Source organism: Thermobia domestica, chromosome 4 (genome assembly GCF_964235325.1).
Source record: "Thermobia domestica chromosome 4, izTheDome1.hap1.1, whole genome shotgun sequence".
Classification (NCBI taxonomy): domain Eukaryota; kingdom Metazoa; phylum Arthropoda; class Insecta; order Zygentoma; family Lepismatidae; genus Thermobia; species Thermobia domestica.
In genome coordinates, this window is record NC_137457.1 from 280,308,496 (window position 1) to 280,333,857 (window position 25,362).

Genomic DNA, 25,362 nt, shown 5'->3' on the forward strand with positions numbered 1-25,362 from the left:
GAAGAATGAAAAGAGAACTTTCTCTAGTATACAATATGAGAAAGTCTGCAAATCTGTGTCTTTATACGTGACTCTGATACTTTCTAAAATATGCACAGACTTGTAGCTTTCTATTCATTTTTCTGAAGAAAAAAAATCTTGTTTTGACAAGAGTCGTTTTTGCTACAAGTCCTTCGATTTATGTACTACAATGGTACTGAGTGAAATACAGCAGTAACCAGATTTGAAAATTGACTTCAAGAGAGAATCATGAAAAATTTGCCATCGACGTTTTTTTTTTTTTTTTTTTTTTTTTTGTATATTACCACCTATCTCTCTTAATATTTACTGTAACAGTATGAAAAAACTAAGATTTGCCTAACATTTTATAAATGATCAGTTTTTAAACTGTTAAATCTTATTTACAGAATAAGCGCTCTTCTATTATTAAGACTGTGTACAGTTGTTATAATACAATAAATCTATAATAAGAAACGTAATAGAAGGAAACCATATGTTTAAGAAATCTCTACACAAGAGAACAAATTATTTGATTTCTAGAATTAGTTCCCAATAATGTTATGCCAATCTCTCAAAAAGATAAAGAAATTTATGATGTCTTTAATGCATCATTCAGTCTTCATCACTGTGTTCATTAACTGATATTGAATTTTTATATTCGCTCCGACAACTACACATTGGAGTGCACAAGAAACCGCGATTCTTACATTTGCATTTGAAACTTACACACTCAAGTTTCCGACAGCTATACATTGTAATCTCTAAACAAGCTTCTTAATATTTTCGAATGTTTCTTTTTTAAACTGGTCTCAGAATTTTTCCACCAAATACCATCTGGAGTTTTCTGTCTTTGGCAGATGGATCTCACATTTATCAGCGTCTCCCAAATTGCTGTTTGGTAATGGGATCTCTTTATATGTTGTTTCAGAGCACCACTAGTTGGAGGTAATCTCTGCAGGCTTCATTTTCGTAAAAGTAGGAACCTAGCTCTATCGCCGATCTTTACATTAATCTTGGGGAGTTATGTGAGAAACAGTTCTGCCGATTCAATAGCGTTTGTTGATAAAGGAATCTGTCCTAGGGAAAATAAAACGTCAAAATTCTCTCAGTAAGTAGACCATAAGTAGATAAGGCATTGCTGGAATTATCACCTTTTGAACTCTTTGTTGTTGTTTCCAGTAGTTTTAAAGATCAGAAGACTGTTAAGTCAAACTTCGAGATCGATATTTAAAATCCTGAAGGGAAGCAGAGTAGTAATCGCGGGACTTGAGGCCATTTTTAAGCCCCCTGGAGCATGGCGCCCGCCGCCGCCACCAAAATTTTGCGCCCCGGGCGCCCGGCGCCCATTTTTCGGTTACGTGGCACGGGGTCAATGACCTAGGGGGCGCCCGCCGCCGCCGCCAAAATTTTGCGCCCCGGGCGCCCGGCGCTCATTTTTTGGGTTTCGTGGCCCGGGGTCAATGACCTAGGGGTACATAGGACCATTCCTTTTAGATTTTGGTAATGGTACCATGGCCCACCTCTAAATTTTGGCAGGGGTACCTAGAACCATCCCCCTTAAAATTTGGAAATTGCCAAATCTAAAAATTTGGTGTGGTAGCCTAGGACCATAGTATTTACCTCTATCAGTATTGGGTGTCTACCTCATTCCCTTTCATGGGTAAAAAAATTGCCAAAAATTCAAATTTCGGGGTTTTTTGACCTAATTTATCCCCTTGGATGAGGTATTATTATCCTATATGGTTATATGGGCGTATACAGGGGTCCATTACCTTTCATAAGACATGGGTATATTAATGCACCCCTTGAAAAAATTTGGGAGGGGTGCCTTGGCCCACCACTTAAATTTTGGAAATTGACCAATTTAAACATTGGGTATTATAGTACAGGACCATTTAAGTATTATGATAAATTTGGGTGGTCCACCTCGTTCCCTTCTAGGTGTACAAAATTGCCAAAATATAAACGTAAGCAATACGTTATACCACGTGTTTGGTTTTTGGTCGATTTTATCCCATTTGATGAGGTGTTATTATCCTATATAGTTATATGGTCATGTATAGGGGTCCATTCCCTTTCATAAGATATGGGTATATTTGTGCACCCCTTGAAAAATTTGGGAGGAATACCTTGGCCCACCCCTTAAATTTTAGAAATTGCCCAATTTAAACATTTGGTATTATAGTACTGCACCCTAACATGTATTATGATAAATTTGGGTGGTCCACCTCGTTCCCTTTTAGGGGTACAAATTTGCCAAAATATAAACGTAAGCAATACGTTGTACCACGTGTTTCGTGTTTTGACCTAATTTATTCCCTTGGATGAGGTCCTATTACCTTATATGGTTATTTGGTCATGTATAGGGGTCCATTACCTATGATAAGACATAGGTACATTTGTGCACCCCTTTTAAATTTTTTGGGAGGGGTACCTTGGCCCACCCCTTTAATTTTGGAAATTACCCATTTTATATATTTGGTATTATAGTATAGGACCCTAATAGAGATTATTATAAATTTGATTGGTTCACCTCGTTTCCTTTCATGAGTACGAAATTGCCAAATTTTAATACATTCACGTGTTTGGTTTTTGATCTAATTTATCCCCATGGATGAGGTATTATTACCCTATATGGTTATATGAACGTATACAGGGGTCCATTACCTTTCACAAGACATAGGTACATTGATGCACCCCTTGAAAAATTTGGGATGTGTACCTTGGCCCACCCCTTAAATTTTGGAAATTGACCAATTTAAACATTGGGTATTATAGTACAGGACCATAATAAGTATTATGATAAATTTGGGTGGTCCACCTCGTTCCCTTCTAGGTGTACAAAATTGCCAAAATATAAACGTAAGCAATACGTTATACCACGTGTTTTGTTTTGGACCAATTTCTCCCCTTTGATGAGGTTTTATTACCCTATATGGTTATATGGTCATGTATATGGGTTCATTTCCTATCATAAGACATGGGTACATTGATGCACCCCTTGAAAAATTTGGGATGTGTACCTTGGCCCACCCCTTAAATGTTGGAAATTGACCAATTTAAACATTGGGTATTATAGTACAGGATCCTAATATGTATTATGATAAATTTGGGTGGTCCACCTCGTTCCCTTCTAGGGGTACAAAATTGCTAAAATATAAACGTAAGCAATACGTTATACCACGTGTTTTGTTTTGGCCCAATTTCTCCCCTTTGATGAGGTTTTATTACACTATATGGTTATATGGTCATGTATATGGGTTCATTTCCTATCATAAGATATGGGTACATTGATGCACCCCTTGAAAAAATTTGGGATGGGTACCTTGGCCCAACCCTTAAATGTTGGAAATTGACCAATTTAAACATTGGGTATTATAGTACAGGATCCTGATATGTATTATAATAAATTTGGGTGGTCAACCTCGTTCCCTTCTAGGGGTACAAAATTGCTAAAATATAAACGTAAGCAATACGTTATACCACGTGTTTTGTTTTGGCCCAATTTCTCCCCTTTGATGAGGTTTTATTACCCTATATGGTTATATGGTCATGTATATGGGTTCATTTCCTATCATAAGACATGGGTACATTGATGCACCCCTTGAAAAAATTTGGGAGGGGTACCTTGGCCCACCCCTTAAATTTTGGAAATTGACCAATTTAAACATTGGGTATTATAGTACAGGATCCTAATATGTATTATAATAAATTTGGGCGGTCCACCTCGTTCCCTTTCATGGGTGAAGAACTACCAAAAATTAAATTTCGGAGGTTATTGACCCCTTTGATTTAACATGTTATATGGGTATGTACAGAGGTTTATTACCTTCATATATTTATGTGCCCTTTTAAATTTGGGAATTATCAAATAACAAAATTCGGTAAACGTTTTCTAGGACCCATTGGTGTTCCTCTTATGGCCAAATATTCAAAATTTAAAGGTTATTGACCGGCTTTATTATTGAATAACTACAGGATTTATTACTTTTTCATAAGACACAGGTGTATTTGTGTACCAATCTTTAATTTTGGGAGGGGTACATTTCTTATTGTCATATCAATAATTGGTAATTGTTCTTAAATTGGATAGTATCTCATTCATTGGGTAAATCATTGTCAAATATGAGTATGATCACGTGATCAGTTATTGACCTATGATGGGATTAGGAGTCCAGGACATTGGTACAACTAAACTTTGTAGGATAATTTGAGAATGCGTCATTGGTTTCGATTATTCCAGCCAAATATAAACGTAAGCAATACGATGTACCACGTGATTGACCTTGATGAGGTAGTGTACAGGGATACATAGCTAACCTTATTGAAACTTATGACTCATAGTTTTAAGGGAATACATGCTACAACACTGGCAAAGTTATTGTTGATGCAATTTGATTGGTTTATCACTATCTTTCGTGCAATCTGATTGGCTGATCACTATCTTTCGTGCAATCTGATTGGTTGATGAGTTTCAAATCTTTGCTGCATTCAGTTTTGTTTTAACATTTAAAAAGTTTGAAACTTTGGTTTGACATTTTTTCGTTTGATATTTTTAGTTTAAAAATGTTTGTTTCGAAATTTTTGTTTGAAAAATTTTGTTTCAAAATTTTTGTTTGAAACTTTTCGTTTGAAATTTTTGTTTGAAAAAATTTTTGTTTGAAAATTGTTTGAAAATTTTTTGTTTGTAAATTTTTTCAATTTTTTTGTTTAAAATTTTTTCGTTTGAAATTTTTCGTTTCCAATTTTTTTTTCTGTTTAAAAATTTTTGTTTGAACAGTTTTGTTTGGAAAATTTTGTTTCAAATTTTTTTGTTTGAAAATTTTTGTTTGAAAATTTTTTGTTTGAAATTTTTGTTTGACATTTTTAAAAGTTTGTGCACTCATTAGTAAAGAACCGGAACTGTTTAGAACTAAAACCTCTGGCAACGTTGTGGTGCAATAGTACACGTCAGAACATGGGGTTTGTTCTTGAAATGAAAAAACACAATTCATTGAAATGGATCATTTTGTTACACTCCACATATATCCATACCAGATAGTGGTTCTGGATATTGTCGATACAATGTATTTTAAACTTCTTGCACTAGTTTGTCTTTAGCATATAATTTTATTCCAATTGAAGTCTTTTAAGATCTATTGCAATATCAATTGGTGGAAACTCAATGTCCATTTGATCACAAATAAACTGTTTATCAATACAGGTATGCACCCACGAACGATGTTGACAACCATCACAATATCTAGATACATGTTGTACAATATGCATGACACATTTTTCAAAATAGTTCTTTTTCAGGAATATACTTGTTTTGTTGTACACTTCCACTGCATGTTTCACACACTGAAATACGCCGATGAATTTGTTCCATTCCGTTTGCGTTAGATACACCATGTTGCGAGGGACATGGAATGTACTCTTTTTACGTAACAGCATCATCTTCTCTTCGAGGACTGTACGCAGCACCACTTCATGATTTGCGCCTAATGATTTGACTATGGTCACATTTAGCTCATCATGAAAATAATCGTTCATTTGGTCGATTCGTGAACATAATATTTGCCATTCTTCACAGGTTAGTTGTACACCAAATTGTTCTGCTTTGCCCAATCGAATCACTGGTTCAAATGTTCTAGCACTGATACCAATCATCACATGTTTTGTTTGAAATATATTTATTGGATAATAGCTTGCGAAGATGGACTCTTTATCGTTAGAAGTACACATCTTTCCTCCTGAAAAGCACTTGCTCAAATGATTTCGTGGGATGACAGTGTATTGGTTGATTTATAGAACTACGGCTCACGTCATTGGAAAGGAATGTGCTGACGTTTGAATTCATGGTTTCATCACAGTTACTGACGTCATGCTGACCAACCAAATTCATACAACTATGTCTGACGTCAAAGGAATGTGCTGACGTTTGAATTCATGATTTCATCACAATTGCTGACGAATCTGGCTGTGTACTAAATTCAAATTGATGACTTCGACCCAAGAATCCTTTGTAACATAAAGATACAGATCCAGTATTTAAGAAACGCAGCAGTTCTTCTTGTTTTGATGCTTCCATGGGAAAATATCTTGCTGGTAAAATTATATTCTTATCATTTTCAAGTTTCACTACGATTCTTAATCCAAACTTTGTAGAGATCATTTGGCTAGCTAAGATTCTGTAAGGTACATTCTGTTGTAAATCAGTAATCTTGGTAAATGATTTCATCACATCACGTGTGTTTAGAAACTGCAGACAAGTAGCCATGATGATGTTATCATGAATACTAACTCGAACGATACTTATATATGATGCAAAACTGATGACGTTGCATCATCATGTTCTGACGTGTACTATTGCACCACAATGTTGCCAGAGGTTTTAGTTCTAAACAGTTCCGGTTCTTTACTAATGAGTGCACAAACTTTAAAAATGTCAAACCAAACTTTGAAACAAAAATTTCAAACAAAACTTTCGAAACAAAAATTTTCAAACCAAATTTTCTTCTAAGCAGTTCCGGTTTTTCACTAATGAGTGCACAAACTTAAAAATTTGAAACCAAAATTTTCCAAACAAAGATTTCGAAACAAAAATGTTCAAACAAAAAATTTTAAACAGAAAAAAAATTCGAACATTTTTTAAACTAAAATTTCAAACAAAATTTTTTTTTAGTTTTGAAACGAAAAAGAAATTAAAAATTTCAAACGAAAAAATTTCAAACAAAATTTTGAAACAAAAAAATGTCAAAACAAAAAAATTTCAAACAAAAAAATTTCAAACAAAAAATTTTCAAACAAAAAATTTTGAAACAAAAATTTTTTAAACAAAACTTTAGAAACAAAATTTTCAAACTAAAAATTTCAAACGAAAAAATTTCAAACCAAAGTTTCAAACAAAAAATTTTGAAAAAAATTTCAAACAAAAATTTCGAAACAAAAATTTTCAAACTAAAAATATCAAACGAAAAAAAATAAACTAAATTTTCAAACAAAAATTTCAAAAACTTTTTTAAATGTTAAACAAAACTTAAAACTGAATGCAGCAAAGATTTGAAAATCAGCAACCAATCAGATTGCACGAAAGATAGTGATCAGCCAATCAGATTGCACGAAAGATAGTGATCAACCAATCAAATTGCATCAACAATAGCTTTGCCAGTGTTGTAGCATGTATTTCCTTAAGACTATGAGTCATAAGATTCAATAAGGTTAGCTATGTATCCCTGTACACTACCTCATCAAGGTCAATCACATGGTACATCGTATTGCTTACGTTTATATTTGGTCCATAGGCTGTAATAATCAAAACTAATGACGCATTCTCAAATTATCCTAGAAAGTTTAAATGTACCAATGTTCTGGACTCCTAATCCCATCATAGGTCAATAACTGATCACGTGATCATACTCATATTTGACAATGATTTACCCAAAGAAAGAGATACCACCCAATTCTAGGAACAATTACCAATTATTGATATGACAATAAGAAATGTACCTCTCCCAAAATTTAAGATTGGTACACAAACACACCTATGTCTTATGAAAAAAGTAATAAATCCTGTACTTATTCAATAATAAAGCCGGTCAATAACCTTTAAGTTTTGAATATTTGGCCATAAGAGGAATACCAATGGGTCCTAGAAAACGTTTACCGAATTTTGTTATTTTATAATTCCCAAATTTAAAAGGGAACATAAACATATGAAGGTAATAAACCATATAACGTGTTAAATAGGGGTCAATAACCTCCGAAATTTGATTTTTGGTAGTTCTTTACCCATGAAAAGGAACGAGGTGGATCATCCAAATTTATAGTGGTACATATTGAAGACCTGTACGAAGATACCAAATGCTTATATTAAACAATTTCTAAAACTGAGTGGATGAACCAAGATACCCCTCCCAAATTTTTACAGGGTGCATCAATGTACCATGTCTTATGATAGGAAATGAACCTATATACATGACCATATAACCATATAAGGTAATAAAACCTCATCAAAGGGGAAAAATTGGGCCAAAAACCAAACACGTGGTACAACATATTGCTTATGTTTATATTTTGGCAATTTTTTTACCCATGAAAGGGAATAAGGTGGACCACCCAAATTTATCATGATACATATTGAGGTCATGTACTATAATACGAAGCTTAAATTGGAAAATTTCCAAAATTTAAGGGATTGGCTATGGTACTCCTCCCGGGGTGCATCAATGTACCTATGTCTTATGATAGGAAATAGACCCCTATACATGACCATATAATCATATAAGGTAATAGGACCTCATCCAAGGGAATAAATTAGGTCAAAAACGAAACACGTGGTTGTACTAAAATTTGGAAATTTCGTACCCCTACAACGGAACGAGGTGGACCATCCAATTTTATAGTAATATATATATATATATATATATATATATATATATATATATATATATATATTAGGTCCTATACTATTATACCAAATGTTTAAATTGGACAATTTCCAAAATTAAAGGGGTGGGCCAAGGTACCCCTCCCGGAGTGCACAAATGTACCTATGTCTTATGATAGGAAATGGACCAATATACATGACCATATAACCATATAAGGTAATAGGACCTCATCCAAGGGGATAAATTGAGCCAAAAACCAAACACGTGAATGTATTAAAATTTGGCAATTTCGTACCCATGAAAGGGAACGAGGTGAATTAACCAAATTTATAGTAATCTCTATTAGGGTCCTATACTATAATACCAAATATATAAAATGGGTAATTTCCAAAATTAAAGGGGGTGGGCCAAGGTACCCCTCCCAAAAATTTAAATGGGTGCACAAATGTACTTATGATTTATGATAGGTAATGGACCCCTATACATAACCATACAACCATATAAGGTATTAGGACCTCATCCAAGGGAATAAATTAGGTCAAAAACGAAACACGTGGTTGTACTAAAAATTTGGCAATTTCGTACCCATGAAAGAGAACGAGGTGGACCACCCAAATTTATAGTAATATATATTAGGGTCCTATACTATTATACCAAATGTGTAAAATGGCCAATTTCTAAAAATGAAGGGGTGGGCCAAGGTACCCCTCCCAAAATTTTAAAGGGATGCACAAATGTACCTATGTCTTATGATAGGAAATAGACCCCTATACATAACCATATAACTATATAAGGTAATAGGACCTCATCAAAGGGGATAAAATGGACCAAAAGAACAAACACGTGGTACAACGTATTGCTTACGTTTATATTTTGGCAATTTTGTATCCCTAAAACGGAATGAGGTAGACCACCCAAATTTATCATAATACATGTTAGGGTCCAGTACTATAATACCAAATGTTTAAATTGGGCAATTTCTAAAATTTAAGGGGTGGGCCAAGGTACCCCTCCCAAATTTTTCAAGGGGTGCACAAATATACCCATATCTTATGAAAGGGAATGGACCCCTATACATGACCATATAACTATATAGGATAATAACACCTCATCAAAGGGGACAAAATCGACCAAAAACCAAACACGTGGTATAACGTATTGCTTACGTTTATATTTTTTGGCAATTTTGTACCCCTAGAAGGAAATGAGGTGGACCATCCAAATTTATCATAATACATATTAGGGTCCTATACTATAATACCCAATGTTTAAATTGGTCAATTTCCAAAATTTAAGTGGTGGGCCAAGGTACCCCTCCCAAATTTTTTCAAGGGATGCATTAATATACCCATGTCTTATGAAAGGTAATGGACCTCTGTATACGCCCATATAACTATATAGGGTAATAACACATCATCAAAGGGGATAAATTAGGTCAAAAACCCCCGAAATTTGAATTTTTGGCAATTTTTTACCCATGAAAGGGAACGACATAGACCCCCAATACTGATAGAGGTACATACTATGGTCCTAGGTTACCACACCAAATTTTTAGATTTGGCAATTTCCAAAATTTAAGGGGGGTGGTCGTAGGCACCCCTGCCAAAATTTAGGGGGTGGGCCATGGTACCCCTACCAAAATTTAGAGGGGGTGGTCCTAAGTACCCCTAGGTCATTGACCCCGGGCCACGTAACCCAAAAAATGGGCGCCGGGCGCCCGGGGCGCAAAATTTTGGCGGCGGCGGGCGCCCCCTAGGTCATTGACCCCGGGTCACGTAACCCCAAAAATGGGCGCCGGGCGCCCGGGGCGCAAAATTTGGCGGCGGCGGGCGCCACGCTCTAGGGGCGGAAAAAATGGCCTCAAGTCCCGCGATTACTACTAGCAGGAAGAAGCAGATTTTTAGAACGACACTTCATGGTGTGAATCACAATTCAGAAAGAACTGTTGTGATGAGTTGAGACACCGATGTATTCCTGCTGTTGATACGTCATTATGACAGAATTTCTTGTAAAGAATTGTACATGACGGCGGGATTTACAAGACAAGGAGGTTTATTCTACTTTACCATTTTTGCCACCAGTTATCTGAGAATGAGGAGAGGGGTAACGGCGTATCATGCTTCACTTGGATGCGACAGAATGTCGTATCCAGTTGGAATATCAAAGATCAAGAACTGTCTATTTACTTTTGTCAGAAAACTGTGGACTTTTATTTTCCTTAGGCCAGATTCCTTCATCAGCAAGCGCTATTGAATCTCCAGAATTCTCAAGGGTAATGTGAAGATTTATGATGGAGCTAAGCTTCTAAAGGCTTGTTTAGAGATTACCTGTATACCTGTCAGAAACTTGAGTGTGTAAGCTTGGAATGTAAATGTAAGTATCGCGATTTATTATGCACTCCAATTTATTGTTGTCCGAGCGAGTATAAAAATTCAACATTAGTTAATGAACAGAGTGATGAAGAAGACTGAATGATGCATTAAAGACATCACAAATTTCTTTATCTTTTCCGTGATATAAAGGTAACCAAGAAAGTTTCGTCGTTTTTTGTGGAGGTCTGTATTCAATTGGCCCTCACACCGTCAGTTGAATGCTAATGGAGATAACGCGAAGGTCAGTTGTTGGTGTAGGTATATCCAATTTACTGGTTGTGGCAGTTCAGTTACACCATGAACTTGCGTAAGGACAGAGTGAACATGGGACCTCCACAGAGAGTCAAAAGGGCGTGTATGTTGTAGGAGTGCAAGCTGGGGTCAAACGCCGCTGTAGTGGGCGGAAAATATGCCAGACCTTTGGTGATGGTGTCGTGACTACACGGACAGTGCAGTGGTGGTTTAACAAGCTTAAAGACGGTGACGAAATACCCGAAAACTCACTTTTTGCCGGAAGAGCAATACATGTACAATATAAAGATCTTCAGGCAGCAATAGAGGAGAACAGTGCTCATGCCTGTGAGGAAATGGGACTATAATTCAGTGTAAGTGCAAAAACCGTTCGGCAGCACCTACATCAACTTGGGAAGCACTACAAATTTGGCCAATGGGTTCCACATGATTTAACTCCAGGCCAGAAGGCGACGCGAGCAGACACCTGTCTTTTTTTTGATGTTTCGTCTGAGGAAGGAATCATTTCTGGACAGGGTGATGACGTGATGAGAAGTGGGACCTGTAGGAAGATCCACGGCGCCGTCATCATTGGTTAGCATCCCATCCCATGAACCAGTTCCAAAAAAGCCAAAACCAGTACTGCACCACAAGAATGTTCTCTTGTGTGTTTGGTGGACTACTCGCGGCATCGTGCGTCGGGAACTGCTACCAGTTGGTCATAGCATCAATGCAACTGTGTGCAATCAGCAGTTGATCCATGTTCAAGAAAAACTCAACACTCTGGAGCCAGCACTTCTGACTCGCAAACGGGTCTTCCTATTACAGGACAACGAAAAGCCTCACGTGGCTAGGATGACCCCGGACACCTTTCTAGGCTTTGGATGGGAAACACTTTCGCATCTGTCAATTCCCCGGACATTGCACAGTCCGATTGCCACGTGTTCAGTTCCTTGCACAATCACCTTAGAGGCCGTCGGTTCAAATCCCTAGTAGAAGTGCAAAATGCACTAGATACCTTTTTCGCTTCACGGCCCACCAAGTTCTTCTACGATGGTCTTCCAGAACGTTGGCAGAAGATCGTCGATGTTGATGAAGACTATTATTGATCTTCCATCTTAGGCACGTCTTAGGTGACGTATCGATGTTCGAAAGTGGTGGGTGAAAAACCGGCAGAACTTACTTGGTTACCTGTATATAGGAATGGAATAACATTGTTGAGAACCAATAGTAGAATTCAAATAATTTGTTCTCTTGTGTAGAGATTTCTTAAACATGTGGTTTCCTTCTATTACGTTTCTTATTATAGATTTATTGTATTATAGCAGCTGTACACAGTCTTAATAATAGAAAAGTGCTTATTCTGTAAATAGGATTTAACAGTTAAAAACTGATCATTTATAAAATGTTAGGCAAATTTATTTTTTTCTTACTGTTACAGTAAATATTAAGAGAGATAGGTGGTAATATACAAAAAAAAAAAAAAAAAACGTCGATGGCAAATTTTTCATCATTCTCTCTTGAAGGCAATTTTCAAATCTGGTTACTGCTCTATTTCACTCAGTACCAATGTAGTACATAAATCGAAGAACTTGTAGCAAAAACGACTCTTGTCGAAACAAGATTTTTTTTCAGAAAAATGAATAGAAAGCTGCAAGTCTGTGCATGTTTTAGAAAGTATCAGAGTCACGTATCAAGACACAGATTTGCAGAGTTTCTCATATTGTATACTAGAGAAAGTTTTCTTTTCATTTTTGAGAGAAATTTTGTGTTTTGACAAGGATTATTTTCCGAAAAGTCCCTCAATTAATATTAAAACTGGATATTTTAAATTAGATTATAGACAGGCTTAATCATCAGGATTATATACATGCACACAGACATGATGATTATATCATCATCATCAGCTGGTAATAGTTATCGTTTGTGTAAAGGCAACTCTTGGGCCGCGCCGTGATAGTTTCGCACACGACAGAATAAAGTGGCTTATAACTCAGGCACTATTAGTCCTACACTAATAGAAGTATACATTTTTTGAAAGAGCATAAAATGATGGAAAAAATTTAGAGGAAACATTTTTTCGAATTCGATCATGTAAAGAATTTGTGACTAGAACTCTGGCATCACGCTTAACCAATACTGAGTAAAAATGAAAATGAGAAGAAAACTATTATATTGTAATATCCAATGTGATATTGTAAACAAACAATTCCACGCATCAGTGTTTACAAACACCACCACGTGGTTTGGCAAGAGGATTTCCCACTAGACGGATCTACAGTCACATGCAGACGACGGCTTCTGGCCTCTCCCACGGAGCAGAAGACGACATCGGAGCAGCTGCTCCACCGCCACCCAAAGGACCCTATAAATTGGATGGACAAAGGCAATTCAGTACCAGTTTTCTGGTGACCCTCCTCTGTTTGCTTCGGGACTTTAGGAGTAACCTAACCCCAGGGCGTTAGGGTGTAAGGTGTATCGAAGAAACTTTTTTTTTTCGAAATCTTGTTACCCTTAGTGGTCATTTTTGGCCAAATGTTGTTAATAAAACACAGAAAAAAAATTCACATCGATACATCAATTTTTTGAGGTATCGCCATCAGCTTGAAATCTAAAAAAAATAATGAAATCGTAGATTTTTAAGACAGTAAGTGAAATAGTTGTACTCTGTTGTACCCTGTAGTAATAATTATTCTCCAGACAGTCGCAATACAATGTAAAATGGATTTTAAGACTGTATTTCAATTTTTAGAATTGCCGCCTGTGGGATTAACTTTGGGGGAAAAATCAATGATCTTGTATATTAATGTATATTTGTAAAAATTCCAGAAAAAATATTTAAACATATTAGTGATATTTCTGTCAGGTATCAGACACAATGGAATCAAATATCAAGAAAATTAAATTTATTCAAGCTTTTATACATTTGGAAAATGTATAACATTTTAAAAGTTGCAGAAAACTCACTGAGATACAACATTATAGTTTCCACAACTCTTAGCTTATGTCCAAGAAAATTAATTACATTGGAAATAACCCAAAACTCACCACGAGGAGGTCGCTGTAGTTCGAGTTCCGTCCTTCCTCCCACTCTTGGACTTATCTTTAATTTTGTATTTGCAGATTACTGGTTCTCAAATGTTGTCTAATATTTACGTTCAGTTACTCATTTTAATTTGTATTCTGATTTCTTTGTGAACTGTGGTATCCGCTCCCGAGATTTTGACGTTGCCAAAATAAGTCCATGGCGATCGTTTGCACCACACACAGAACTAGCCACTTCTGTCACTAATTTTATCATGCGCTCTACTGCTTGAATGTGGCATGGAAAACTTATTATTTCTTCACTTGCAACTGCGATAACAGCTCATTTTTGCTTATGTGTTGTGTTAGTGGTGGCTTCGTCAAGACACACCCAAACAAGTTCATTATGTCAATGTAAGTTTTCGCGTCTAATTTGACCTCAGGAACTTCGAATTATCTCACACTGACAGATAAGGATAATGTTCTTGCTTTTAAAATTCTTCTCCTACCGAGCCTTCTTATGTTCTCATCTGTGTCCGATATCATTGCCACAAGTAACTTCTCGAGATGACTAAACCATGCATTTCTCATTATCACTGGATCTGTGATTGATTTAGTATTTGAATGAATAGGTCTAGAAAATGAAATAAGTTCCCATAAACGTTTAGCTCCTTGTGTGCACGATGGTTCGCTTTTAATATAGAACCATACAGGATCGTAAACATTCATTATGTAGGAAACCATAATCTTGAGCTCTGTCGACGGATTTTCCGTTCCGATGAAAAGGCGCAAATTCTACTACCAGTTGTCACCCATCTCACCTGATGTAACCTTCCAGGATTTTGACTAGTCAAACTTACAGAACAATGGCCCAACACCAGCTTGACAAATATTCAGAAGATATTTTGGATCCGTGCTTAAATGCAAAGCTCTAAAGTTCTGAAGCCAGTGAACAGTTGCAGGTTCAAAATCAACAAGTGGTAAGAACTCGCAGTTTTGTAAAGCCATTTCAATTTGTCCTTCATATGAATTTGGTCCTGTAGTCTTACCATTGATATCATGGATGGTACGCAACAGGCGTTATTTTTTGAAGTGGCTTTCCTAAATAATTTTCAATATTGGACATTACTTCATGTTTTCTTCTAGTATTAACTGGCGTTCCCTCACAGCCTAAAACAACAAGTTTTGACATTTCAAGATTTTGGTCACTGAAAAATTGAGTAACAGCTAACTTGATGCTGTCTCCTCTCCGTGACAATAAATGTACGTGGCCAATATACTTAGATTAAGTTTCTTGAACTAAAACGTCATGACTTTCTTCACTATCCAACGTGGTCGTTCAGCACTAGCGTTTAGTCATGTCTTTTATAAAATATAACCGTTTAATTTGGAAGTCTTTAAAAAAGAAGTGGATTTTTCAGTGACAGTTTTAATGAATACTTTTTCTACCTTTCTATCTTTTTCGGGTCAATAACTTTCTCTTTTTGCTGAGAGGTTACCAAGCCAACATCTAAAAGGAAGAAGCTAGGAGTGCAGTATGACGGAGAGACACTTTTGACCTGTAAACTGCAGAAGCAAACGTTGTTAGTTTAACTCTCATTTGCTTGACTGGTGGATTCGTATCTTTTTTAATTCTTAGAGATGGACGGAATTCTTTATCTGAACCCGTACATTCTAAATCTTGGTCATTGTTAGAGAGATTCGCATCCTCGTTTAAAGTGTGTTCAGCGTGTTTTAAATGTTCATTTCCACGTTTTTCGGCTCTTTCGTACCGCTTCATACGCCATTTTGATTCACTTTTGTCTATTCCTTCTATAATCATTTCCGTTTTGTTCGTTGATCAAGTAGAAATGGCACTTCTAACTTTGACACTTGTCTTTCTTTTTCACACTTACAATGAATTAGTGGATCAGCACATTTATATTAAGCAATATCAAATAAGGTTTACCTGGTAAATTTTTGAAATTATATTATTTTATCATCACATGTAGGGTTTGATTTTTTCACTGATTTTAGGAGCTGACGAACTTTTTCGTGATATTGAAGAATTAAGACAATTCGTTGTTGGCTTAAAGTAGCTTTTCCACATATAGATGACTTCTTCCAGACTTGAATTATTTTAAAAGCAACTATGGAAGCAATATCCTTAGCTGGCGGATCTTTCTAGAACCGCAATTATTATTCTTTGTTTCCCTTTTCCACATGAATTGTTTTTAGCATACTTCCTACTGTAGGCGCTTCAACACAACTAAACTCTTCTGAAGACCCAATAACATCGTGAATAATGTTTTTAAAGTCCTCTGAACGTAATCAAGCCTTATTCTCCAGTTCCATGTTGATGCAAGAAAAACAATTGCACCCACAAAAATATATGGAGAAAACCACAGTCTTGTAAACAATAGGATCAAGCAAGAAAACAGTATCACGCGTCAACGCTACCAAATTAGCAGAATGACAACACTCAAATGTGATAATTCACCTCAAATAGATTGTTATGTTTGAGTAAGGCGAGTCCATTTGCTCCATAACAGGGTTGCAGGGGAGGCAGGTGCCACATATTAAAAATTTACAATTTTATCGATTTTCCTCCAAGTCAAAGCGATGGCGACACCTGATAAACAAGAGCTAAAAATTTTAAATGTCTTTCCTCGTTATAATTGGACTAATCGAAAAACAATTATTACTAAGGGTAATACTATATAACGTAATAAATATTTTACTTATTGGTTTAAAAATCGACGATTTCATCATTTTTTCGAATTTTAAGCCAATGGCGGCACCTCAAAAAATTGAGGTATGGATTTGAAATTTTTCTATGTTATATTAAATGGACTTGGCCAAAAATGGCCGCTAAGGGTAACGAGATTTCGAAAAAATGTTCTTTCGATACACCCTACTATTCATACACCCACGTCTATGGCGGAAAGTGTGACACAACATATCTTGGATGTGTTGGAGAGACCTGAATTAGAAATTTCAAAATTTCTTCTGTATCTTTCGATAGGCACTTCGTGTTTAGAGGTAAGGTTATGGATTTCCAGGCTAGGTTACGATAATATGCTAGTCACTTAGCGTATGTACACTGTAGAAGCCATGTCGATTGCAGTTAGTTCTTGTGCAAAGTTGTGAGGATATTATGAAGATCAAGCGAATAAAAAGTGCACTAAGCAAGATATATACTTTCTTTTAGGGAGTCCGAAACGACTGAACACTTTCAAGGAAATTCAAGGTGGGTTAGATATAAAGCCTCATAAATTCATAGAGAGAGTTCTACAAGGTAGTCATCGTGAAGTACAAGGTACAAGGAACAAGGTGAAGTTCGTGTTACTATGATGTTAAAGCACTATGCATCCTCATGTGTAACGTCAGAACACAGTTACAATGATGCTAGGCATCATCGGACGTTGGTGGATTGTTGCTGGTTTTCCAAAAGAGATCAACTGTGTCCTGTCTAAGTCTGTACAGATGAGTGATGAAAATCTGGCTACAGACTCGTTGTTTGCAGTGAAGGACGGTATCCAGACTACCACTTAAAGGAAGTACAGCACAAAGCAAGTGATGTCATTTCGAATGTCCTAAGTGAAGATGATTTCCTAGAAGATCAGTCATTTCTGGAATGCAGGAAAATTAGCTCAGCTTATATTCAGAAAGTTTTGAGTGGAATGGGCATGAAATTTTCTGATGATTTCTACCACTTCGCTGACTGTGGTCAGCTTTCCAAAAAATCAGGCAAGTCTTCGCTTTAAAGAAGTGTCTCTTCTTCGTGGATGTAATGCAATAAAATGAATGAGGAGTACTAAATTTAGAAGCATTATCCAGAAAACAGTTCGTCACAGTGTAATATGCTAAGACATATTACGCTGTAAGGAATATGCTGTAAGGAAAGAGCTGTAATGTTTCCAGATCTAGCATCAGCTGCTCGGAAGCTACTGCTGCTTCCAGTTGGAACTGCGACTGTAGAAAGAACCTTATTCATAATGAACCGAATTGTTTGTGCGGAAAGAAATCGTCTTATCCCAAATCACATAAATCTGCTGAATAAGATCCTGCGATTCCGAATCTCCGGACTGAAGAAGGCAATGTGGAAGAAAATTCAATAACTTTCTGTTTACAACATACAAAATCTGTAAACAGTTTTCTTCATGTGAAATTCGAACGAAATACTATAGTTTGCTTACGGTAAAACAACAACATGGAGCTTAATTGGTGTGTTTATTACCAGGGTTCGAAATGGACTAGAAAGAACCAGAACAGTGCTACGATTCGTGAAAGTTCTGAATATTCCCGTTTCGTCTCTTACATATTGACTAAGAATCCTTCATGTTTATATCTTTTTACAGTTGTTTAGATTTTTTTTGCGTATGTAGATTAATGTAGTTTGCTCTATTTTGTTATTTTGAGTACTGCGGGAACGGTGTAGATTTATTGGCAAAGCGAAATACAAATGTTAGATTCAAACTGTTGAATGTTTTGCATTATAATGATGTCCAGATTTCATTAAAAACTGTGTTGTAAAGATGTTCATATTGAAGGTAGCCGGCTAGGCATAGAAGAGTGAGAGCTTTAATTTCTTGATATTTGAAGCTTCTCCAATATGAAATGAAACTTACGGTTTTCGAAATCAGGAAGGGAGAAAGTGTGTTTGTCTGTATACTCATGTCTTTCATTCAAAACAATATATATTTATATATTTAGGAATATATTTAGATTTGTTTTAGACGCCGATATCAATATAGTATTAAATACAGTAGAGCGTCGATTATCCGAAGTAATTGGGGGACATGAGTGTTCGGAAAACTGGTTTGTTCGGATAATCGAACTGTACTGTACTGCACTGTACTGGACTGTACTTCTACAGCCAGTGCCAAACCGACAGAAGTGTGCTGATTGTTGAAATACAGCGACTGGCGGCTTGGCCGGTCAGCAGCGCCTTATGAAGGCCCCATTAGAAGCAATGTTCCGCCAGCGGTGGCTCAGTGCGACGACTACTGTGGGAAACTTGGTTTGGGAGTGAGGGGGATGATGGACGGTAGGGTGGGAGAGTAACTGGTGCGAGCGAGTACACAGTTCGGTTAAGCGGTCGTTCGGTTGACCGACGTTCGGATAATCGACGCTCTACTGTATATTAATTTTGCGGATGTATACAAATCAGTGGGGTGCTGACTGCCACAGCCAATTATTGGTGCTGATTGCCACGACTGGCGCTGATTGCCAATATCAAGGTGCTGACTGCCACGATAGCGTGCTGACTGCCACGAGCCTGAGAGAAAGTTGCTAGACGTAACATTACCGGACTCCAAGAAGCATGAAAGAAACTAGATGATCCTTAGGACCGTGTTGTTCAGACCAACACCTAACAAATGTAAACAGGTCTCTGTATGTACACTCATGTCCAAAATTATTGTCACATGATTATAAATATGTTGTTCTAGTAATATAATTTGATAACGAATTCGCCCGGTATTTCTTATAATGTTAGTATGTGTATAATCGGCAAAGACAAGTATGTGGTAAATTTCATGTCAAAAGAGCAGTAAATAAAAACAATACAACGAAAATAAAATTTTCTTGTCCATTTAGTTACATTTTATTTTACTCATTGTGATTTTCGTATTTATAATTTTTTTCTTATGAAATTTATCACAAATATAAATTTCCTGATTATACACATAATATATGTATTAAAAGTACTCTGCAAAATTATCAAATTATATTCTTACAAGAAGACAGTTATAGATATGCGACAATAATTTTGGACATGAGTATACTTTCAGTTTTGTCAGGGAGCGGTGCGTACAAAATTGGTACGATTTATGTATTCTCACTTGAACTCCCTATGTCAGCATGAACTGTGTACAGCTGTGCAAATTGTTTCGAGCAGCTCTTGAAAGTTCCATCAAAAAAGCACTGCTGGCTGTACCTCACAAGGGAAGTTCAGGAGAAAGCACTCGTCTGCAGAGAAACTAAGCATGCCATTTGAAGTCCCACTTCATGCTGATTATAACAAGCTAATAAAATTCCTGTACGGTTGAGAACGGTTCGAGATATTCAACTTGGAAGTTTATATGAGAAAATGAGGATATACGCATTTATACGAGTTAAGTACAACATAATTAGTAACGAATATTGACGTACGAATTGAAAGCTATCGGAAGTAACAGAAAAAATGTGTTTCGCAATAACTAACGGGTTTGTTAGATACAATTAGTCATTACATTGTTCACAATAATCATAGGTTAGAGATTAAAATTGATCACTGTTGTTCTTCTGTTTTATGAAGAAATGACGCAGGCAAAAGACTCCCTTGCACTATGAACGTTTTATATATGCAATTGTGTTGCATCCGTCAAGAGAACAGTTCGCAGAACCAAAGCAAAAAGCAAATTTGACAAGTGATTCAAAAGTTATAGGCCTATAATTTGTTCGTAACCTGCCTTGCAGAACGCAAACTGAAACAATCCAATGTATCGCGGTGATCGGAAGTGATTCGTATGGACACGAACTTTATTTGATTGTTTCGTTGGTACATTATAACGTCCAGATGAAAAAGATTCATACTATGTACAAATCTCCTGCCATAATCTTTGATCGGAATCAAAATACATTAAATGGTTGCACAAGTCGTGTGCAATTCTTTGGTATCTTCTCAACCATTACGTCTTTGCCATCCGTCATGCAACTTGTAATGGACAATTTGTCTGTGAATGGACCCCAGTGATCAAGCAATAGCAAGTTCAAACCATCAGGTTTCGCCATGGGTGAGAATACTTAACGCATTGAAACGTGCATCCACTCATTTTCTCATATAAATTTCCAATCTGAATATTTCGAACAGTTCTCAACGTACAGGAGTTTTATTACCTGTTGTAATCAGCATGAATTGGTCCTTCAAATGACATGCTTATTTCTCTGCAGGCGAGTGCTTCTCCCTTGTCAGCTGGCTTCAGACCATCATATCCATTAAATAATACAATAAAACAATTAATATAAACAATGAAATTTGCAAATTGTACATATAACAGAAAAGACAATCCCTTTATAAACATCCAAGTGTATGTCGTTTCACTTAGTGAGCAACTTTGTAACTTATAGGATGCCACATAGATTTGCAGTGATGATTACTAAATTAATCCCTACTAAGTTAATTAATAATCATAAATTTAGTATGAGCGACCATTTAGTATGATACGTCCCATTTAAATTTAGTATGATACGTCCCATTGGTATCTGTTATTAAGAGGTTTCACTGTATATATATACTGTATATAAATTGTACGTATGTGTGACCCCTATAACTTTCTGTACCCCCTCTTAGAAATGTCTAACAAAGTCACGTATGTGTGACCCCCTATAACTTTCTATACCCCCTCTTAGAAATGTCTAACAAAGTCACTGACATATTGTTACAACCAGTTGCTAACCAAACCAACGTTAGGAAGAAGACATACAGATTGTGTAACAATTGTCTAATTACGATCATAACCAACTATTCTCAATCCAATTCTCAACTATTCTCAATACAATTATAACCAACAATTATACTCCATTTTCTTATTTGTGTTCATGTGAAGTGTTCACTAGTTTTACAGATTCTATTCTGTCTATCAGGTTAAACGGGCCTAACGACTTAAACAGTCCAAACAGGTTCAACCAGTCTAAATAGGTCAAACTGTCCAAACAGGTCAAACGATTCTAACAAGTCAAACGGGTCATACGATTCTATCGAGTGAACCTGTTTCATACGGGAAAAATTGCAATACCAATCCAACGGACGAGCGAGTGGGTGGGCGGATGGTAGAGAATAGGTTCAATTATTCAAGCACTGACATGAAATAGGTTTAGAAAACTTGGTTTAACCAATATCGTAATGTAGGGGAAAAAATTTATTTTGTGCTAGGCGATCATACATTAGTGACTATGCATTCTCAAACTATATAGGTTAAATGTCTGTCATGATTCAGAGCCCATGCTCATTTTGCTTTTCCTATTTTCGGTGTTGCGTCCACCCATGAGTTTACGAATAGTATGAAAGATTAAAGTAGCAGTTTCCATAAGCCTTAATAATAATAATAATAATAATAGTAATACTCACTTTCATGCACTGAGAGGAAATGGCCAACACCATGAGTTGTGCCGTGTTCATAATCCCTCCCAAAGTCGTTCAGTGGTTTCCTCGCTAGTATATCAAGACTGGTTAAAGTGTGTCCTTCTGGAAATGTTGTACTCACCAAGTTTATGCAACCTTTCAGAACAAGAGTATAAGCAAATATCTGCTCTTTAGTGGGCATGCCAAGGTGAATAGTTCTTGTAGTGTCAATTGTTCCATCTAGAAAACGTAAACATTCAAAATAAGCTTAATCTTTATAAAAAAAGTATTATAAAATAAAAAAGGTTGCACCTATAGATCTCATTAGATCATTGACATTAAATTGTGAAATTAGAAAGGTGTACCTTGAAACTTTTAAAAATTAATTTTAAACTGACAAAACTAGATGAATCCTAGAGTTAAAATAAATTCTTAGGAACGTTCAAGGTACATCTTTCTAATATGTTAAACTGACATAACTAGATAAATCCAAGGATGTACCCTTCGGAAATAAAAAAAAAAGTATCTGTGGGCTTACACAAACAACTCTTCCAAAATCTTCACCTTCCAAATCTGAATAGTGGGCCAAGACACTTCTCCCCCCAAAATCTGGTCTTGAACAGGGGAATATTGATGTACTTTTTTACAATTTTTGGGGGGAAACTTCTAGGGGCAACTCGGCCCAGATCTAGATGTTCCTTCTGAACTTTTGCGGTGTGCGATGGCTCAGTTGGAAAAGTGTTTACCTCTCCTGCGTGAGGTCCTTAAATTGATTCCCGGCAAAGTAAGTTTGTGATGAACAACATGGTATCCGTGGTTTCCCCAAGATACTTCTGTTTCCTTCTGTTGCTTTCTCATTCCATTATCACTCATTTGCCTTAATCATCGTCTCCCTTAGCCTAAAGAGGACACTTGCGGGACGTTAAACTAATAAAAGATTTCGTTTAATTTTTTCCTGCTGTAGTTTCAACACAACTGATTCCAAGACTACTGAAAGGACGAAAATTTGAAATTATTAAATATCCTGCTTTCAATGGGTCCTTTACTCACGCTTACTGGTTGCATCATTGCTCGTGATTACAGCGCCATTTTGTGGGATTATGTGAAACCCTATATTTCAGAATTTGTTTTCGCGCAATGGCAACACGTTTCAGGATGATAATAAGCACATTTACACAGCTCAAATTGTGACTGTCTAGTTTGAGGAACATCAGCATGAAGTTGAACTTCTTTCTCCTGGTCCGACTAATAATCAGACCTGAACAAAAATGAACACATATTCTACTTAATAGTGGTGTCGCGGTGCCCCCAGGACAGCTCTTCAAGAGGGCCCGGGACCAAACTTTAAAATTTTAAATAGAAACATGGGGCGAGTTGCATCTCGTTCGATAGATTTTAAAAACTAAAAAGCGATGTGGCAAAAGATTTGTCATATCGACCATCGTATTTAAATGGCCGCCAAGATGTTACCTGTATCAGATAAACGTCCAGTACCACTAATATGAAAACGGTTGAACATAAATAAACGAAACAAAAACTCAAATAGCAAAGCCATGAGGCAAATCGAATGATGTTGTCGAGGTGCCTTCCAGGGCCGCCTTTCATGAGGGCCCAGGCCCAACTTAGAAATTTTAAACGAAAATATGGGTCAAGTGACACCTCGTTCGATAGATCCTGATACACTTAACAGCGTTGTGGCAAAAGATTTTTCAGATGGGTCACCGTTTTCAAAATGGCCGCTACGACATGGTGCCTGTATCAGATAAAACGTCCAGTACCACTAACATGAAAATTGTAGGAGATATATTAACAGGATAACACTCGTATAGGAAATCACATAAGGTATTTATCATTCCACTCCTCGAGAATAATCCAACGGAGAAAAAGATTATTGAGGTATAAGTGACATTATGCTAAAGAGGAAATCTAATTCTTAGAAAATTATCTTTCCGATCTCCCTCCGTAAGTGGGTAAAGCGGGAATGAATGGTAAAATCTCAAATGAGAACCCCACTTTTATTTGCAATAGGATGGTTTATCTGAAACATTTGGGTGTACAAGTGACTGGTACTGTAATGAACCAATAATGTACAGACGGCTTTTGACCAAAATCAACGTTTGTACACATTATTCTAAAATTGCATTGTTCGACAAATTGGTTTCGCATTGCAGTTGTTTCATTTTTGCAGAAATCATTGTCTGTAATCAAAATGAAAGATACCATTTACCAAGAATTTTACTTACTTTTTACCATTGCAGACATTATCCATATAAAAACACATTTCAGATAATTTTGTTGTGTAGATACAATTAAAAAAAAAAAAAAAAAACTAAGGTTCTCATTTGCAATATCACCGTTCCTTCCCGTCCCGCTTCCCACTTACGGAGAACGCTGGAACGAAGATTTTCTAGGAATTAGATTTCCTCCTTTGCAGTATGGCACTTTTACTCTAATCATCATCTCCTTTGTTGCAACATTTTCGAGAAGTGGAATGATAAATACCCTCTGTGATTTCCCATAGGAGTTTTATTCTGTTCATCCGTTATTATATTCAACCGTTTTCATATTAGTGGTACTGGACGTTTTATCTGATACAGGCACCATGTCTAGGCAGCCATTTTGAAAATGGTGACCCATATGGACAACCTTTTGCCACAACGCTGTTTAGTGTATGAAGATCTATGAAACGAGGTATCACTTGACCCATATTTTCGTTTAAAATTTCTAAGTTGGGCCTGGGCCCCCATGAAAGGCGGCCCTGGGGGTATCACAGCAACATCATTCGATTTGCTCCATGGTTTTCCTATTTGAGTTTTTGTTTGGTTCATTTATGTTCGACCGTTTTCGTATTTGTGGTACTGGACGTTTATCTGATACAGGTAACATATCTTGGCGGCCATTTTGAATACGGTGATCGATATGACAAATCTTTTGCCACATTGGTTTTTAGTTTTTAAAGATCTATTGAACGATGTGTCACTCGCTCCATGTTTCCATTTAAAATTTTAAAGTTGGGCCCCGGGCTCCCTTGAAGAGCGGCCTTGGGGACACCGCGACATCACCATTCGATTTACCTTATGGTATTTGCTATTTGAGTTTTTGTTCAGTTCATTTATGTTCAACCGTTTTCGAAATATTTCCGTGGAAAGATTAAGATGGGCCACCCTGTATATGTACAGTATATAGAAATACAGGGTGGACAAGTTATCTGGAACATCCGTGATAAGGGAGGAAGCAGAAAAAAGAGAAAAGTGAAACTTTGCACGAAGCTACTATA

The 25,362-nt window shown here is 36.5% G+C and overlaps 2 protein-coding genes across 14 annotated transcripts in view; one reads left to right on the top strand and one right to left on the bottom strand.

The window, feature by feature from the left end:
- The window catches only part of LOC145684106 (uncharacterized), a 510,020-nt gene that overhangs the window by 235,497 nt on the left and 249,161 nt on the right, over window positions 1-25,362 (top strand). The gene's annotated exons all lie outside the window — the stretch shown is intronic.
- The window catches only part of LOC145683602 (xaa-Pro aminopeptidase ApepP-like), a 96,733-nt gene that overhangs the window by 16,954 nt on the left and 54,417 nt on the right, over window positions 1-25,362 (bottom strand). Inside the window, exon 10 of the mRNA XM_081754942.1 lies at window positions 22,092-22,325. Coding sequence (XP_081611068.1) covers window positions 22,092-22,325 — 234 coding nt within the window. The remainder of the gene's footprint in view (window positions 1-22,091; window positions 22,326-25,362) is intronic.